The sequence below is a fragment of the Lissotriton helveticus genome, chromosome 1_1 (genome assembly GCF_964261635.1).
Source record: "Lissotriton helveticus chromosome 1_1, aLisHel1.1, whole genome shotgun sequence".
In the NCBI taxonomy this organism is placed as follows: Eukaryota; Metazoa; Chordata; class Amphibia; order Caudata; family Salamandridae; genus Lissotriton; species Lissotriton helveticus.
The window spans coordinates 706254344-706274745 of NC_136057.1; the positions used below are offsets into that span (position 1 = coordinate 706254344).

The 20402-nt window shown below is 44.9% G+C and overlaps 1 protein-coding gene across 1 annotated transcript in view; it reads right to left on the reverse strand.

Annotated features, from left to right (window-relative positions):
• The window catches only part of PTPRQ (protein tyrosine phosphatase receptor type Q), a 1500794-nt gene that overhangs the window by 270600 nt on the left and 1209792 nt on the right, over positions 1-20402 (reverse strand). The window contains exon 52 of the mRNA XM_078647981.1: positions 8113-8241. Within this exon, the coding sequence (XP_078504107.1) occupies positions 8113-8241 (129 nt within the window). The remainder of the gene's footprint in view (positions 1-8112; positions 8242-20402) is intronic.

Below are 20402 nucleotides of genomic sequence, written 5' to 3' on the forward strand. Positions count from 1 at the left end.
TTCGCGCTGCAAAAATACAATCTGACGCGCGCGGCATTGACTTACCATGATTCTGCGTACGCTGATGAGTTTTCCTCCCTGTTCGCGTGCACTGCGAGATTTTGGTAGCTGGCCGAGCGACGCCACGATCGCGAACACGTCATTGCGACCCGAAACAGGAAATTGCGAACACGTCATTGCGACCCGAAACAGGAAAAAGGCATCGCGAGCAGGCTGGTTAAGTGGAAACAACATGTTCGCGACCGTTGCGACCGCATGCGCAAGTTCTCGTTCCCGAACTGGTAAAAAAATCTTGCGAACTCGCAAAAAAATAAATTCGCAAGCTTGTGGAATTTGGCGGATTTTTGCGAATCGCGATTACGAATTTGCGTATCGCGAATACGCAAATTCCACCCATGCTTAGTGCACAGATGCCCTGCCTACCCTATCCTGCCTCCAGACTAACTACAGGGGTTATGCAGCCCTTTGTGTGAAGACAGGATATAGCCTACTCAGCTGTAAGTGAGGCAGGGTCCTCCCTGCCCATCCTGCCAGTGATGGCCCATCCACTCACACATAAGTTCCCACTGTGTGTGGCTGTCTGGGAGGAATACACAAAGTCCAACTGCCAACTACACCCAGCCATGTGACCAGAGACAAGCTGCAGATACAAAATGGTGTGGTAAGAAAATGCCACTTTTCTAAAAGTGGCTTTTTCAGATTTTTAATTTAAAATCTGACTTCACCATAAATTAGGATTTTAAATCAAGATTCCAGAGACACCAAACATGAACCAAATATCTCTTCCCATTTGAAAATGACACTTATAAGAAGTAATAAGGTAACTCCAATGTTATCCTGCTTTAGTGAAAAAATAATTTAAGAGTTTTTCACTACCAGGACTTGTGAAACCTACAAGTGCGTGTCCAACTTTTTTAATACACTGTGCTCGGCCCTTCAGGCTGTGTGGTGCCTACCTTAGAGGTGACCTATATGTATTAAAAAGGAAGGTTTGGACCTGGCAAAAGGTTTATTTGGCTGGGTCAACATGGCAGCTTAAAAATGCTCATAACAGCTACAGAAAGTAAACAAGACTCGTACAGGAAGAATAATTTACTGGCAGTGTTCCACTCTCACAACACATGCAAATGTATTCCTATCAAAGGAAGTTGTAAGAAAGTACCTTTGAATGCCAGTAAGAGGGTGGGAAACCCCAAAATGTAATTATGGTATAGGGAATGGGGCTGGTCAACAGTGAAAAATATTTTCACTGCGGAGGAAATAAAGTTAAACACGCCAGGTGTCCTTTTAGGATTAATTACTCACAACATTTCCATGCAGTAGAAATACTGCATAATTACATTGTGTGCATTGAGGTACTCATGGAAATCTGTGACTATCATACACCTCTGGAAGTAGATGTGGGTCGTTTTGTATATCCCATAAAAGTCTAATATCTAATCCAAACGTATGTGTGCAACTAAAGGGGCAGATATTTTACTTTGAATGAATGTGGATGATGAAAAATGTAACTATGCCACCACAATTGCAGCTACTAATGAAATCCCTCAGTTGAACACGTCGTAAACTAATAAGGTAATGATGAAACCTTATATTCTCTTTGTTGTTGATAAAATTTTTTACTATTTTTGCCTTAATTACTGCTGCTCATCTAATCATAAATTGTATGAATCTTTGGACATTTTTAACCTAATCCCGTATCTTAATTTACCTACGCACGATAAAGGGCACACCCCAGACCAGGTCTTCTCCTCCATGAAGATTGAAACAAGGCCTCCCTTGCCTTAACTTAGTCGGACCATTATTTAATAAATTTCAGTATAAGAAAGAAACTGGATAAATCGTGCCCTATGGGAAAATCTCTTTCCCATAATAGTTTTAGACCTTGCCACCTGATTTCACTGAAGGCAATACAGAGCGCCCTGCGCCAATACCCTACCCACCTCAGTGGTCAGCCTGAGCAGGATGTACTCTCTATAGAGGATTGGCTAAATCAGCAGGCGCAGAAACTTGCTCCCTCTACTATGAAAGAAGCTAAATTTACCAGAGTTTCAGCTCCCTGGTTTACGCCTACTCTAAAAACAAGCAAAAGTGTGTGTAAACATCTGGAACGAGAATGGTGAAGGCATTATAGTCCTTCAGATAAAGCCATTCATAATAAAGCTCTAAAAGAATATTATAAGAAAGTTTGAGAGGATAATAAATTGCTCCTTGCCACCAAAATAGAACAGGCAGCTAAGAACTTTTCACTATTTTTAAAAGTTTCTCATCTCCCTCATCTATTAGCCGCCCGTTCATCCCCACTAGCGACTGGACCAAGCAGGTGGTTAGCTTCTTCCATGAAAAAATTCTAGGAATTCAGGACTACTTTAAGACTAAATCCTTAGAGGTGGAGGTAGTCGGCCATAGCAGGGACGTCCGTCTTATGCAATTTCCAAAAATCAGTCTCAATCAATCTCTTTCTTTTATGATAAATCTTAAGTCTGGTTCACACTCAGACCCTTGTCCGGCTAAAGTTTTGTCGTCCATAGCGGAAGTGATTAATCCAGCAATTCAATTTTAAACACCATATTGCGGGAGGGTCTTATGCCTCAAATTTGGAAAAGCGCCAAAATCCTCCCTCTTTTAAAAAAACCTACGGATAGACCCAGAGGTGATCAGTAATTACAGGCCCATCTCCCTTCTGTCCTTTTTCTCAGAAGTATTGGAGAAATATGTGAACGAAGTCATTACGAACTTTGTAGAGACCAATAACCTCCTTCACCCCAGTCAATTGGGCTTTCGAGCCAACTTCAGCACTGAAACTGCCCTGCTGGAGGTTGCTGAGACCATTGAAGCAATGTTAGATAGAGGTTGGAGCGAGGTTCTGGTGCTGCTCGACCTTTCCGCGGTCTTCGATACTGTCCCTCACAAGCGACTTTTGCAAAAACTTGAGGAGGGCGGGTTTGGAGGCTTGGTATTAAAACGGTTGACATCCTTTCTCAGTAACCGCTCCCAAACAGTCTGGGCACCCCCTTTTTTGGCAGAAATCCCATCCTTGAACGTGGGGGTCCCGCAGGGATCAATTCTCAGCCCCATGCTGTTTAATATGTACATGGCCCCACTTGCCCTTCTCGCCGAGAAGCATGGCGCTATAATAGTGTCATATGTGGACGACACTCAATTGTTGTTCACGTGCGAGAAGGGCTCTGACTTTGATGGGACCTGTATAAAGAACTGTCTCCCTAGATTTTTTGTGGTTTAACTGTAATCAATTAAAATTTAACTCTGATGAATCAGAGATAACTTTTTTGGGCTCTCACCCACATGAAGCCTGGCACTCTTGATGGCCACAAGTCTTGTCCCCCCCCCCCCGTTGTCAGAGGTCACTACTGTGAAAAATCTGGAGGTCAAATTGGATTCTGCACTCTCTATGAAGGTGCAAGTCCAATCAGTGGCTGGTACTTGTTTTGGGACTTTGAAAACGCTGTAAAACGTCCTCCCTCTTTTACCATTCTCTCACCGCAAAACAGTAGTCCAGGCCTTAGTGATATCGAGACTGGATTACGTCAACTCTTTATATTTAGGACTTCCTGAGTAACTACTGGGTAGTTTGCAGATCATTCAGAATATGGCAGCCAGGGCCATTTTTCTCACTAGGCCCAGAACACATACCTCTCATCTCTTGTCCTCACTTCACTGGCTTCCAGTGCAAAAAAGCATTTATTTCAAAGCCTTAGTCCTAGTTTTCAAGGCCTTCCATGGGATCGGTCCCCATATCTTAGGAAAAGATTTCAGCCTTACATGCCTCAGCGCTCTGTCAGATCTTCTACCCAGTGCCTGATAATGGCTTCAAAGATCAGGCTCTCATGGGTAGGAGGAAGATCTTTCCAGGTAGGAGCTTCCCGACTCTGGAATAACCTCCTCCTCATGCTGCGACAGATCCCGGACCTTCTGACTTTTAGGCGGAATCTGAAAACATGGCTTTTCCAGCTATACGACTTTTTTGCACTGTGATTTGGGGTATTCTGTTTGTCAGTTGTTGTGGTGGTCTTTTCTTAGCGCAGGGACACTCTTTGGAGTAGCCGTGCGCTCTATAAATTCCAGATAACATAACATAACAACAATCTCTCTTTATCGTATTGCCCGTATACTATTTTTTTTGTTTCCTTTTATTCTATTTTTATGTGGTATATTTCAATGAGACTTATCTGATCTTTGATCTTTTAATTGTAATAAATTAGTTTTGTGAAATTGACCCGCAGTGTCTCCAAGAGTAGTAAATTTAATATACTAAATCCATTCAACTATGCTCTATATCACAAATTAACCATATGCACTTAGACCTAGAGCCCATTGACAGAATGCTGAAAAATGCTCTAGATTATTATTATTGCAGTGCTACTCGAGTAACAATGAATGATTTACAACACAAGAAAAGAAAAAGTTATCTACATTGATTACCAAAATGGCATTTTGCGACATTTTGCAAACATGCTTCTGGCTACCATGAGATAAATTAAAAGCACTGTAAGTGGTATGGAAGACCTCAATCAGAAACAATATCTATTTACTGCAAATGTTTATATGGATAACTGGTGCCACACATTCTTCTTCCATGCAGAGAATATTAATCATCTCACCTCCAGTTCCAAATTCTGAGATAGTGAGACCACCCTGAATTATTCTTTGTTTATGCAGAGGTGTTTTTTACATACGTGCATGCAGCAAAATTGACTTTGCGTTTTTACCTTCTAACTACACCTTATGTAAAATCCACTTCCTTTTTTAGGTCGAGCCTGGGCAACGCATGTACTGCTCTCCGAGCCATGCTGTATTCAAGTAGAGACTTGAAGCTTTGCCCACTTTCCGCCTATGTTTATCATTGGCTTGTGTCATTGTCCACTGTAAACTGTGGCTGTTCATTGGTAAATAGCCATAGTAGTCTTGACTTAGTACCGCCTTGTGTTATTTTGTAACCTCCCATTGCGACACTCCCTGTTACAAGTGTTGTTACTTGGAAGGCTTTAAATACAGACTCTGAGCACTATTGTCTCAAATAGCTTTGTCCTGCCTGCTGTTGCCAGCAGGACAAGGCATCTTCTAATGCTTTTTAAAAATGTTTATAGCACGGGCGCCAAATGCATTTGCAATGCAATAGGCCTCGCATTTGCAAGATTGTAATGACAATGCCTTTTATTTAGCTGTTTTAAAAACAACACATAAATAAAAGGCATAGTCATTTACAATGTCAATAGCTTAAACTCTCGTAATTGCGAGACCTATTGCATTGCAATTGCTTGTTTAGATAAGGGCTTCTTTAATGGTCTGGCACAAGCTATTTTTGCACCTGTGACTGCAGTCTTTTAAAGTTTCTGAGCTTCTATATTATTCTTGGGATTTACTAAAATGGCGGAAGACCCATCAACAGAAGAGTGCAAAATTCTCAAGAATTCTTGTAGTCAATACTTCACTTTACTTTGTGGATTTATAGAGCGCAAGCGAATCATCCCCAAGGGGATCTCTCGGCGCTATACGAACGGGAGATAGATGGGGATGCATATCTAGAAGAGCCATGTCTTTAAAAGTCTCTTGAAGTTGGTTAGCTCACCGCAGGACCTTATGTTCTGTGGCAGCATATTCCAATGGTTCGCCCCCAGATAGGAAAAGGCTCTACCGCTCTACCGTCAGTACCAATAATTGGGATGCTCTTTTATGTTCCTAGTCAGAAAAAGTTACTTGTTTACTCAGACTGCTAAAATGGGCTTTTGCACCAGTATTTTAGTCATCATTATACAGCGATGCTGGAATATTGGTGGGAGTTGGAGGAATCATTCGTCAGTACCAAAAGGGTAGCAGACCTCACTAAACAAAGGGACCTAGCCTTTTGCATTGCAGATGCAGTTCTCTTTTTAGATCCACTTTCATTCCTAACCGAACAAGTTAGTGAAAACAGAAAATAGGTGTTTCCTGCAGCAGCCCCCATTTTCCTTCTTTAAGGGTCTCCAGCCCATAACCTAGAAATAGCGAACCTACAATACAAAATACAGGTGTATTGGATGTTAGATGTATTGACAAACGAAAGCAAATTAACATTTCTATCTACCATTTCAACAGTTGCTGATAGTAGCATGAGGTATGTAATTATATTACATCTCCTATTTCTGGAAAAATCTCTAATAATGTGACGTGACAAGTCCTCATACTTCGTTGGTTTCATTGCCAACTGCTCCTACTCTGTATAGTCACCATATCATCCACAAATACACGTGAGCGGCCTCCTGAACAGGATTCACTCCTGTCATGTGAGTTTCAGTATTCATGACCACCCCCTGAAAACCAGGGACATATACTGTTGCCATTTATCTTTTCTGATTTTGGCAGACTCGGTGGACATCTTCTCTGGCCCTGGGAAACACTGACCTGCTTGACAACTGACCCCATTATGATGTGCAGAGAAGAAAAACAGATGTATCAAGCTGCCTGACCAAAAGCTGATCAGTGATCACCCACTTGCATGTAATGAAGGTGCTTTTTCAGCACCTCGGGGAAGTCCCGGACAGTGGTGCTCGCCCTAGCCCCGGAAATGCACAGGGCTGCTTTCTGTTTAATGGTCACTCTCTTTCTCTTTCCCGTCATGCTAGGTAAATAGCCCAAGCATGGATTTTTGTAAATGTATAGATCTAGACACTAACTAGCACAATGATTATCTACTTTAAACGACTGTCGTTCTTTAAAACAAACTACAAAATACTACTGCAAGTTAAAGATGCGCGCACCTGCGTAAAAACAGACGTCAAGAAGCATATTTAAAAAATAAGTACTTTATGCAGTACATTTGCACAACTCCCATTCGAAGCTTTGAACATACAGTATTTCTTTGAATATGTACACTATTCAATAAAATTCACTATTATTTTATTTACACTAGATATTCACAGTGGAAATAATTTTATTGTAACATCTCTTTTCTTCAGAAAAAAAGTTAAGACATGTTATGTTATGTTATGTTATGTTATGTTAATTGGCTCTTCTATAGCGCAACGGCTACTCACAATGGAGTGTCCCGGCGCTTTGGCGAAGAGGTCCTTTAATGGAAAGGAAACATAACTGAGAATAAAAAAGACAACACAATTCCTAAATAAAAAGCCATGTTTTTAATGCCTTTCTAAAAGACAACAGACTAGGGGCCTGTCTAAGAGCAATTGGAAGTTCATTCCAAGCACGTGGGGCAAGGTAATGAAACGAACGCCCCCCTTGTCTAGCTCGTTTGATGGATGGAACGCGCATTGTAGACAAGGAGGCGGAGCGAAGAGCTCTGCTCGGTTGGTACAGAGCAAGGCGCTTTCTAATATACCTAGGGCCCAAATCATGGAGGGCCTTATAGGTAAGCGTCAGGCTTTTGAACAGCACCCTTTTGGCTATAGGAAGCCAATGCAATTCCTTCAGCAAATTGGAAGCACTAGCTCGTCTAGGTAGACCATAAATGGCCCGAGCAGCTGAGTTTTGCACAACCTGGAGTCTTCTTACAAGATACTTAGGAAGACCTAAATAAAGGACATTAACATAGTCCAGGCGCGACCCTACCAATGCCTGGACAATAACCCTTCGATGATTCACAGAAATCAAAGGGAGGAATTTCCTGAGCATCCGTAGGATACCAAAGCACTTCCCTGCAAGACAGGCTATTTGAGGTCCAAAAGTCAACTCATTGTCAACAATAATACCAAGGTTTTTAGCATGGTATTTGTACAGTATGTTTATTGTGTTCACCTGTGAGGTTGTCCACAGTTTGGGTCGTCGAACTGTTTGTTGTCTTTGGAAACAAAATGCGATCAATTGAATGTAATTGGTTATTGTTTTTGATTAGAAAATGTTTAATTTGCAAATCACGGAAAACAAAGCTCAACCCGGGCCCCTCCACTTCTCCAAATTGAAAAAGTCTGGAAGATGAAGTGTTGCTCTTAGTGCTGGTGTGAAGTGCTGGCAGGGCCGAGGTCAGCCTTTGAAAGCGGATCTCGGTGACCTGTGTAAATAGAAGCACGGCAAACACTTCCAAGCAAGCAAAGGTTAGCTAGGGGTCATTGCTAGCGGGGTCCCTTCAGACCAGCGTTCAGAAAGTACGATGCTTACCTTGTTAATCTCTCGTCCTTCAGCTCCAGGTCTGCCACTGTAATCAACTGATCCAGCTTGAACTTTGTGTCAATGATTTCTGCGTCACGGGGAGAGTACGTGCCACCTTCTTTCTGCTTTTGCCTGATTCTGGAAAGAAAGAAATGAAAGGTTAGAATCTCAGAATAGAGACCGTGTTATCTGTACCGAAAATATACGAAACAAAACAACTGCCTTCATGCAAAGGTCTAAAGGGGTAGGGGTTCCTGTTACTGGAAATGCGCAGATCTAATACCAGACTGTATTTCCTTCCTTTTTCTTTTCCTTTTCCTTCTCAGTGGAAGGGTTCATGTGCCTGTGACCTATATGGATTTGTACACCAATGTATGTATTCATTCATCTAGTCATACAGATCCTGCCGTATTTGCAGCGTGCTTCCATCCCACATTACCCGATGGCTGACGAGACAGTGCTCTTTATTTGATGCTCTTTCCTTCTTTTCGAACTGAGCACAAACTGACTGCCTATCTGAAAATCGAAGAGAGAAAAATATTCTGTCCATGAAGATGTGCAGTCAATTACACATGCACATTTTATGTCGTTTCAAATCTAGGGAGGGCTACATTAGCAACACACATTGACAAAGCGAATAGGTCTCCCCTATGCAAGATCTATTGGCTTTGTCAATGTTTTTAAGACATGTTGCACAGCAGCACGAGCCAAGTGGGAGTAGAAAGTCACATGAGGGAGTGGGGGGAACTGCAATAATGGGCAGCAGGAGGATGGGTGTATAGGAAAATTAAAATGAGGAAGGTGCGGAGGCAGAGAGTGGTTGTACCAGAAGGGGCAGAGACAGTTGGGGGGAGGAGGAGAAGAAATAGTTCCTCAATCATGTCGAGAGCAGCGGTCGGTCACTGATTAAGTTGAATCAATTTGTGCTTGGTCTGTGCTCCACAGAAAGGAACTGAAGTGACGCTTAGCCTGCACTATTCACTTAGGGTGCTGCAAAGAAGTGTGACACTGAAGCCAACAAATGGTAAGCAATAGATGGCTCTAATAGTGTCTCGCAAGCAAGAGTGCATGCAGCGCATATGCTGTCACAGGCCTAAAAAGGAATTCTTAGCAAGGCTTTCCAGTTTTTTTCTTGAAGTATTTATTCTATTTGCCAGAACTGTTCCTGAAAAGTTTTCCGCAAGAAGGACCTCTAAACTGAAAATGCAAAAATCCCTTGCATGTATAACTCATTTGTAATTTTAGCAACATATGGCAACCACTGAGTGGCTCTATGTAAGGCTCAAGCAGGAACATAGCGAGTGAACACAACAACAGATTATGATTGTAAGTGATCCCAGTGACCCCATGGACAATATTGTGACTATTCAAAATAATTCCTTCGATATTTCCTTCCATAATACAAGAAAGAGGCTCTTTAAATAGTCTAGCCTCAAAGACACCAGTGCCAGCTTCTCATGTAATTGATAGTTTGGTGAAATAAGAATCTTTTTTCCATAGTATTCTAAGAGCAATTGAGCTAATTTTGAGTAAAGGAGCTCAATTGCTCACATCTTTGGCCAGGAGAGCACGACTTGAATCAGGGAAAATCCCCTTTCTTGACCTTGGATACTGAGGAGGGACAATGAGCCATGAAATACTGAAATGTTAGTAATGATAATGTCAGAACCTCGTTAATAGATCTTGAGCCATTTGTGTGGATTTAGTTATCAACTCATATGTAAATAAGGCACCCAGCCATCTTATCCAAAAGATGAAGGATTTGAGCCTGACCAGCATACACGTAAAAGATGACATCAGAGATTATAGAGGACATCACAGAAATCAGGGAAATACCCAGTGGAACACATATACTATTGATTTTACATTAGACCTGGCTGGTGACAATGATACCATATGGACTACCTTGCTATTTAAAATCAGATCTATTTGCCTTCTTAATATATACCATCTTTCAGTTCTCAGAAGCAGACACATTTTGCTTTAGTGAGGATACCTCCTGGGAAAGACCAAGGGCCAGATGTAGGTAATTCCTATTTACCGACTCTTAAATACCGACTCATACCGAATCGGTATTTAAGAGTCGGTAAATAGGAAGGAGGCAGATGTAGGTAAAAAATTACCGATTCTGTAAGAGTCGGTATTTACCGAATCTGTAAATACCGATTCGGTATTTCACATTGATTCCTATGGGCCTTTCGGTATTTCACATTGATTCCTATGGGCCTTGAAGCCCATAGGAATCAATGTGAAATACCGAATCGGTATTTACAGATTCGGTAAATACCGAATCCTGCAAGGGTGCAGGGGGTGTCACTTTGACACCCTCTAGCACCCCAAGTACAGGCATGTGTGCCATGTGGCACACAGACATGCCCTAAGGGCATGTCTGTGTGTCACATGGCACAGGTGTGCATGCACACCTGAATTCGGTATTTTACCACCCAATAGGATTGGGTGGTAAAATACCGAATCTGAAGGGCCTGTGGCACTCTTAGGAGTGTCACCTACATATGGATTTACAGAATCCGTATATTTACCGAATCGGTAAAATACCGAAGTGGTAAATTTACCGAATCGGTAAATATACCGATTCTATAAATTCAGACCACCTACATCTCAAAAGGCAAATACCGGTCGGTAACGGCCGAATTCGGCCGTTACCGACCGGTATTTGGCAACCTACATCTGGCCCCAAGTCTTGGAATTCTGGAGGACCATGTGTTTTGGAATGAAAAGGAGGGCGTGCTCACATTTGCACAGTAAGCAAGTCTATACATACACACTGTGTTAAATCAATATGGGTGTGGATAAGAACAGGCCAATTTAGTCTTCCCATTATCATTCTCACAGTGATAGTTTGATCTATCATTTCCATCTCTTTTTGGCTCTTAAATTATGTTTACACTTTCATTCCTCTACACCGTTTTTATATTCTATTCTATATTGTATTTATGAACACTTCTGGTACTACAGTGCAATTCAATGTACTTATCAACATTTCTGTTAAGATGAACTTCCTTGTGTTACTTCTGTGCCTTATCTCATGAATTTTTGTTTTACAATCCTTCCCATGTTTTCTTTTCTGTATCCCAGACTATGCATATGTAAGTCATTGCATCCCGAGTGATAAGATTTCTGCAAACCACTGGATAGCCATATGCTAACCTGCCTTTCATCTATTTTCACCCTTATGTGCATGCACCATCCACACCTAGACCTAATTCATATGATACTTTAATAAATTGTAAAAACTGTCATAAATGATGTCCTGAGCATAACAACTTTCCCATGACACACAGCCTTGTGATGCATTGTTAATTGGATAGAAAAACTCTAAAAGCCTTTCCAAGTATGAAAGATGTTAATCCCTTCACAGCTATTGTTAAACATGTCAGCCTAAACGAGGTATACCCCCAAACATTTAGCTTTTTCTACTCCTGTTTGCTGAAATTCGTTTGTGTTGGTCTTAGCACTCTGTGTACTTTACCACTGCTAACCAGTGCTAATGTGATTATGATCACTCCACAAAACATGGTAAAATTGGATTACACTCAATCAGCACATTTCATTTACCTATAGGTCCCCGATAAAGTGGTATCACATGTACCCAGGGTCTGTAAATTAAATGCTAAGAGTGGGCCTGCAGCACCTATTGTACCATCTACTTAAGTCACCCTTTTAAACATGCCTCAGCCATTGCAGCCTGTGTGCAATTTTAAACTGTCAATTCAACTTGGCAAACTAACCCTTTGCCAGGTCTAAACATTCCTTTGTTAATACATATAATTCACCCCTAAAGCAGGCCCTTGACAGCACCTAGGGCAGGGTGCAGTTCATTTAAAATGTTAGACATGTACTTTTAAGTTGTACATGTTCCGGTAGTGAAAAATTCTTACATTTGTTTTTCACTACTGCAAGGCCTATCTCTCCCACAGGATAATATTGGACTGCCTGAATGTGGGGTTGCCTTACTACATTTAATAAGTGATATCTTTTGATTTGGAACAGGTAGATATGTCATGTTTGGTCTCAAAAGAACTGTAATTTGAAATCCTCTTTAACCCCTTCGCTGCGCGTGTCGGCCAACAGCAGTTGTGAACACTACCTTGGTAGTGGTGCACACGTCCGTTGGCCAACGCGGCCCGGCCCACTCTTTTGAACCGCCGCATTGCGGTGGAATTCGTGTCGCGGTTAAGCGGCTATTTGTAAAGTCGGATTTTAAGTCACAATCCCGAAAATGTCACTTTTAAATGCTGCCATTTTAATAAGTGATATCTTTTGATTTGGAACAGGTAGATATGTCATGTTTGGTCTCAAAAGAACTGCAATTTGAAATCCTCTTTAACCCCTTCGCTGCGCGTGTCGGCCAACAGCAGTTGTGAACACTACCTTGGTAGTGCTGCACACGTCCGTTGGCCAACGCAGCCCGGCCCACTGTTTTGAACCGCCGCATTGCGGCGGAATTCGTGCCGCGGTTAAGCGGCTATTTGTAAAGTCGGATTTTAAGTCACAATCCCGAAAATGTCACTTTTAAATGCTGCCATTTTCTTGTCCTAACCATTTGGTGCCTGGGGGCGTGGCCAAGCTGGAGCCCGAGATGGTCGCTCGGCTTTGAGGCTCCACAGCCTGACATGGCCAGGACGCGATCTCCCTACCTCCAGGGGCTTCCTTTTTTTCCGGGAAAGGCACTAACATGCATCGGAAGGAGACTGGATTCCAGTGAGCTCCCAGCTGACATGGATTAAGGGCATTTGACAGCAACTCGCGGCGTTATTGCTCAGGCCGGGCGGAATTCAAGATGGCGGCCCCATCGGACTGAGCGGCATCGGAGGAGACGGCCGGGAACCTGGAACCGCTGCTGAGGCAAGGTGAGTATGTGGGCTGCGTGCTGGAGCGGTGAGCGGCACAACATAATCCTACTCGCCGCTTGTGCACTGCGGGAGGTCCGTTTGGCCTCCCTGCCTCTCGAGAGCTGAGCAATCACTTAGGGGGCAGTGGTGGAGCATAGGGACAGGGCCTGCGCTCCCGTAGCGGTTGTACCGGCCGCAACCACACAGCGGTGCCCGGGGGGCCCCTCCCCCCTCCTGATCGTGCTTCTGCCCGACCACAGACCCGTGCGGCTCCCCGCTCCTCCCCCCGCCTCTACTATTACCCAGCCTAATTGACTCCGCCATTTTGGGCAACGCATTGCTGCAAATGAGGTCTGCGGGTTCCCCCGATCTGGAACCCTTCCTCTGACACTTTCTACTACCACTTCCATAACTGCCCTGCTGAGCAGCTACATTGCTTGTCCACCTGTTGTACACACCTGTAACCTTCATTGGCACACTTGATCAGGCCCAATTCAGCTGCACACTTCCCTACGAGGGGGACTGCTGATGCAAAGTCCACCTCCTACCCCACACCATTGGGACTGAGACGCCTGCCTGCTTCACGTTCTCAGATCACTGCAACTCGGTCCCCGGGAGGCCGCCCTACCTGTAGCTCTGCTGCCTTAATCACTATGCGGAGGTGCACATCCAGGCCCTGGCCAAGATCTCAACGGCTACCAGACCAGTGTCCGCATGGTCCATCCGTGATTTTTGTCAACGCCAATACCGACTCCGTTCATATCTGCCTTCATGACCCCACTGCGGCCTCGACCGGAATAGGCTCTGTTACTGGGTCTGTTTAGCATCCGGCGGAGAGTACTACGGAATGGGCTGCAAGGATACTAAGCAGCGCCTTCTCCTCTTCGAAAAGATCTCCGACACAGCCCAAGACTGTGGCTGAAGGTGGCCAGAAAGATATCACGCCAGAAGGAGACGCTGCGCAGCTGGGTTCGTTACTGCATGAAATGAGAGCTGGATTCCGGCCATTAGATGTACGGTTCGACTCCCTGGACAAATATATGGTGGAGCTGGGTTCAAAGATACAGGCTCACGACCGGAGGCTTGACGTGGTGGAATCTCTCCCTTCTGACTTAGAGGACGGGACGGCGCAATCCTGAAAAGGCTCGATCGGATGGAGCGAATCCTCAAAGAAGTTGCGGTCAAGAATGAGGACTTGGAGGCACGCAGCCGTCGCAACAACGTGCGCATCCTAGGTGTCCCGGAGTCAACAGCCACTGGTCGCATGGACACGTTGGTGGAAAGTATCCTGATAGACCTGTTTGGGAGGGAGGCCTTTACAGCTGGCTTCGTGATCAAACGTGCTCATAGATCGCTGGGGCAGCGACCCAACCCTGGATGCCCGCCTAGACCCATAATTGCACGGGTCATGAACTTTAGGGACCATGACACTGCTCTTCGACTGGCAAGGGAGCAGGCGAGGCATTGTGGCAGGGATCCAAACATTCCTTCTACCCAGACTTCACCATCATGGTGCAAAAAGCAAGACGAAAATTCACTGTGTCAAGGCAACACTTATGCATTTAGGACTGAAATATGGTATGCTGTATCCCGCCCGGTTGCGCGTTGAGGTGAATGGACGATCTTGTGTGTGTGATAACCCCATGGAGGTACAGGAGTTCTGTCATAAACACAAACTAAATAACAAGCGCCCTACAGAAGAGGACAGATTACCTCCCTCACAAACTGGTTCGGATGCAAGCTTGGAACTTTTCTCTGGTGCTGGTCGTGGCTGAACTGGTTTCCTGGTGTTGCTACATGTGATGTCTTAGGATTTGTAGGGACTTCGTGAAATCATTGTCTAATACTATATGTAAGCTGCCACTTCGTTGTTGGGGGCGTTGCCACCATCCCGCATGGTGATCACCTTAAGATTGTTCTGTGAATTCCGCAAGTATTACTTATGTTTACTTTTCTGTACTACAGAGGAAATCTCGTTTTTGCACAGTAATTTGTTAATGATGGTTTTGCCTCTCTGGTTGGGCGGGGAGACTGGGAGGGGGGATGGGGTATGGGAGGGACAATGTTTAGCTGCACTGGGACATGTTTTGTTTACATGCAGGGTTTTCGGATTGTGTTAAGTGCGCAACATCGACTCTCTTTCAGTACTCACTCACATTTCCCCCATGACACAGATAGGACATAACACTGGCCCATCAGAAGTTGTTTTGGCTACCTAGAATGTGCGTGGTCTGAATAACACTAGGAAAAAAAGACAGGTTACACAGTATCTGCTGCGTCATAGGGTGGACGTGGCTTTCTTACAAGAGAACCACCTATCCCCCACTGATCAGTCCCGCTTTGCCGCAAGCTGGGGTGCACACAGATATTTTGCTTACTACAGCAACTATGCTAGGGGCACAGCTATACTCATCCACGAGTGACTTCCCTTCCATTTGAATTCTGTCTCCCATGAGAGCGCAGGCAGATATGTTACTGTGCTGGGCTCCCTGTTGGGTCGCAAATTAGCCTTAGTTTGTATATATGGTCCCAATGTTGATGCCCCAGATTTGTATTACTCCCTGCTCTCCAAACTGGCACAACTGGGCCCGTTACCATTATAGTAGGGGGTGATTTTAATATTGTCCAGAATTTATTGTGTGACACCACATCTAGAGCTCCAGATCCCAAACCTCGTGCGAGAAAGGCGCTGAGAGCACTTTGCGAACATTTCTCTCTAGTTGACGATGGTAGGAGGCAAAATACTCTCCACACTGACTTCACGCACTACACCAGCTGTCATAATATATGGACTAGACTGGACTATTGGCTGGTTTCCCCTGGTGCCAAGCTGTTAGGACGCTCAGACCACTCCCCAGTACTGTTGACTTTGTGGATGCCCCGCCCTGAGTGTTCTGAAAGGCAGTGGAGGTTTCCCAGCCGTGCGCTTGAAGATGGTGCATTTCGAGAGGAGCTGCGGGAGGCGATAGAAGACTACTTCACACTGAACACTGGTTCAGTAGACACAGCGGCAATGTTGCGGGAGGGTTTTAAGTCCTACATGAGGGGAGTGTGCATTTCCAAAAATGCTGGAGTTTTGCGGGATTTACGCATCACGTTAGCCCGGATAGAGCGAGAATTGGGATCATTATACATTACACAGCTACAGACTCATGGGCCTGGCACAGACAAGCATAGGCTGTCCCTCCTGACAGATTTCAGAGACAACCCTGAGAAGGAGTTACTATACATGGGAAAATACCACAATGCTACAATGTACAGCGAGGGCGAGAGACCAGGTCGATTGCTGGCTCAAATGGTTAGACCCCCTTATAGCAAAGCATGTATCCCCTCACTGACGTCCAAGCTGGGACAACACCTCACTGACCCTTTGGACATCCAGGGGGAATTCATGTCCTATTTCAAGGCTTTATACACCACTAAACTGGGTACTGATACAACAGATCAAGAGAGTTACCTACTTGAGGTTGCGTTGGTATTCCTTGAAAAGTTCATGCAGGACTTCCTGGCGGTCCCCATAACGGAGGAAAGTATAGATGAGGCGATATCTGCATTTTAAGGGATCCTCTGCTCCGGGGCTTGATGGCTTCACTGCAGATTTTTATAAGGCCTATAGAGATTTGCTTATTCCCCAGCTCCTTGCCATGTACGCAGAGGCCCTTGAACGGCAGGTCTTACCTCTCACCCTACAGGAGGCGGTCATCATCCTACTCCCCAAACCAGGTAAGGACCCGCTATTATGTGGCTCCTATCGTCCATTGTCGCTACTTAACCTAGACTACAACATTTTGGCAAAAGCCTTGGCCTCCCGTCTGTCCCTATTAATGGAGTCCATAATCTCTCCTGCCCAGTCTGGATTCATTCCTCACCGATCGACGGCTTTCAATCTACGTGCGTTGTTTAATACCTTACACAGAATCAACCCTGAAACTCCTGCGGCGGCCATCCTCTTATATACGGAAAAGGCGATTGACTCCCTTGAATGGCCTTTCATTTTTCCTTCATGCAGCGCATGGGAATGCCATTCAGTTTCATTGCCATCACCGCCCTACTATACAGTCAGCCGACGGCCCGGCTCCGACTGAATGGCGCATTGTTCCCCCCTTTCACACTCCCAAGCGGCACCTGGCAGGGCTGCCCGCTGTCTCTGCTGTTGTTTATTTTAGCTAGGGACCCCCTTATAAGGTACTTTCAGGAAAAACACTTGCACAGAGGGTTGCAGTTTCATACGGGCCCACTGTTAGTCTCATTATATGTGGATGACACAGTTTTATATGTTCGCAATCCCCAGTTTAACTTCGGGAGGTATTGCGTTTTGGTGCATATTCCGGATTGGGATCAACTGGCACAAATCTGTTATTTTCCTGCTCACTGCCAGCACAATCAGATGTGACCTGGAGTTCCCTCTGGAGTGGAATATCGATTCGGTCAAGTATTTAGGCATTCACGTACACCTTAATACCGAACAGATCATTCGGCGTAATTACGGGACGGCAGTCACTAAATTGGAGACTCAGATCGAGAAATGGCTTCCACTTCCCTTGTCCATGGCACGTCGAGTCTCGCTAATTAAAATGATCCTGCTGCCTACATTTTTATATTTATTTCAAAACATCCCTATCCCACTCACAAATAAATTCTTTTTACCTCTGCAGCCCCATTTGATAAGACTGGTATGGGGGGGCGGACACCCTAGAGTTGGCTGGAGGGTGATGACTCTCCCCTGCAGCCGAAGCGGGTTCGGGGTTCCCGATCTTAGATTATATTACTTAGCTGCGTAGTGCAGTTTTGCGCAGGCGTGGTACCACCCTGATGCCAGAATCCCTTACCTCCGACCGGAATCAGACTTAGTCCTACCGGACTCACTTGCGGCAATTCTGCCGAGGGGTTTCCCCAGAGACCCCACTGATATCCAACCTGCCTCGACCACCAGTTGGGCCTGGGACCAATTGTATCGCATCACACACACTACACTGCTTTACTCCTCAGATCTCCAGCTCCCTAACCCTAAAATGATCCCCATTACGAGCGAAAAGCTGATACAGAAGACTTGCCTTAAGTTTGGCATTGAGAAGATGGGGGACCTATTTCCTAATGAACATATTTTCGACCCGGATGATGACGCCCTCTTCCCCGACGCCACCTTCATGGACAGATCCGTCCTTTCACGAATTTGCTCTGCCCTGCGGGGTACTTTTCCTGACTACCCTTTAGAGCCCCCTGCCTTCCCCCTGCTTACTAAGGTGATTGGCAGTGAAAAAGGGGTACACATCGTGTCCCACATTGTGTCCATGCTCTATAAGTCATGCGCTGCTACTATGCCGGTTAATGAGGATAAAATACGCAATGCTTGGGAGGAGGACCTGGGTGGGTCGATTTCGGACTCACAATGGGACGCCTGCTGTGCGGTCACCAACAAGATCTCCCTTAACAGCAGACACAAATTACTTTACATTAAGTTTCTACGCAGGATGTACATTACCCCGGCCCAACTCCATAGAATAGACCCTATTAGGATGCATCACTGCACCAGGTGCCACGCTCCAAATTCCGATTTCGCCCACCTGGCTTGGAGTTGTCTGAATGTACAAACATATTGGGTGGCCGACCATGGGAAAGTGAGTGAAATGATCAAGGTTCCTATGACCCCGTTGCCTGAGATTGCACATCTGGGATACGTTACACAGTACCCACAGGCTACACGCAGATTTGACGCTAAAAGTTTGCTTCTGGCCAAAAGCGAGGTGGCAATTCACTGGGTTGGTAGGACGACTCCCACTGTGAAAGGATGGCTAAAGAGTATGGCATCTTGCTCCACAAATAGTGACCTTTATGCAACGACGCTCCCCCCTCTTCCAGGCCCAAAGATATATGGGGTCCCTTTAGGGTGTATCTACGAGCCCAGCAGCTGACCCCTTCCACACAAGCAGATCATGGTATAGTTCCTGTCGCAGTGGGCTAGACTATCACACTGTGTATGGCACGTCCCACCTCTTGGGCGGTATGTTAGTTTTGACACCACAGCTATGATGTGTTCAGTCCTTGTGTATGTTTACCACTTCTGTTTATAAGAGCTTGTAATGGCTTGTGTGGTAGAATATGGGGGATTTGAGGAACTACCCTTGGGGCGGCATATGCGCACCACATCATTGTTGAGAGTATCATGGGAAATGTGTATTCCTGCCTGCACGTACTTATCGAATTGTACTTTTCTGATCCCAGTGCACTATTGTAACTGTACCAAAAATGCTGAATAAAGTGTTAAAGAAAAAAAATTGGTGCCTGTAGCCTGGGTCCTAGGTTGTCACATGACTGCAAATAGTATGGCAGTTGGCCTTTGTGTAATCCTCCCAGACAGTAACACAGAACAGGACTAGTTGTTGGCAGAATGGGCCACCCTGCCAGGATGTGTGGGGAGGAGCTGTTCCCTGTCACAGAATTCAAAGTAGCTTCCTCAGCCCATTCACACAGGACTTCACACCAGCCTTTTAACACCCTAGACACCTTGGAGACCGGGCAGGCAGAAAGGACATTTCAGCACCATATGTGGGGTGGAAATTCTAGAAGCTTCTACCACTTCAAAGCGAGTGTAGGAGAGTAGGGTCTGCTTCCTATGTTTACCCCCACCTTTTGCTGTGTTTCACTGGTTTTTCAACTTTAGTCTGGCTGTAGCCCTGCTAATCAGGACCACAGCCTAGCTGTTCTCTCTCTAAATTCATTGCATGTACTTTAGGTACATACCAGATTGGTTACTGAGTTACCTTGTGAGCCCCTGTACCTTAGGTACCAAGGGACTAGGTATCCCAGAGGCCTACCAGGGGCTGAAACATGTATTATGCCACCCCTGGGAAGTCTTCCAAAATGGCACCACAGGTCTGCACTTGCAGCCTGGGTAAGGTGGTATAAGCATCCCTTACTTAGATATAGTATACCTATATCTACCTATAAATATAGACACATATTAACCTATAAGTCGCTCCTATGGCAGTCCTTGACAATCCTGAAGGCAGAGTGCTTGGTTTTGTGTGAGAGGGTGCCCTAGCATGAGCTGAGCCCCTCTGCATCTTTCAGAAATCTTTCCTTATAGCTGTTCTATGATATAGCCATACCGTAAACTCATAAGTGCATTATAATCCTTGCGGTTCATGCTAACTTTGGTTTGGCTTTATCAAAACATGTCGTGTTTGGTGTCAAACGCTTTGGAATCTTACTCCCCACCATTTCTGGCGGCGAGGGTAGCATTCCACCCTTGTAGAGGGAGAAGAAATGTACACACTTGTGTACCCGGTAATAGTTTTAGTATATGGTTTGTGAGGCCCCTAGGGCATAACGTATACTGTGCTATTTACTGTGTGCTATTTAAAGTTCTTGTATTGTACTTTGACCTCTAGCCTCATAAAGAGCCTAGAGGGGTTGTGTTTAGAATAAATACATATATATTTGATA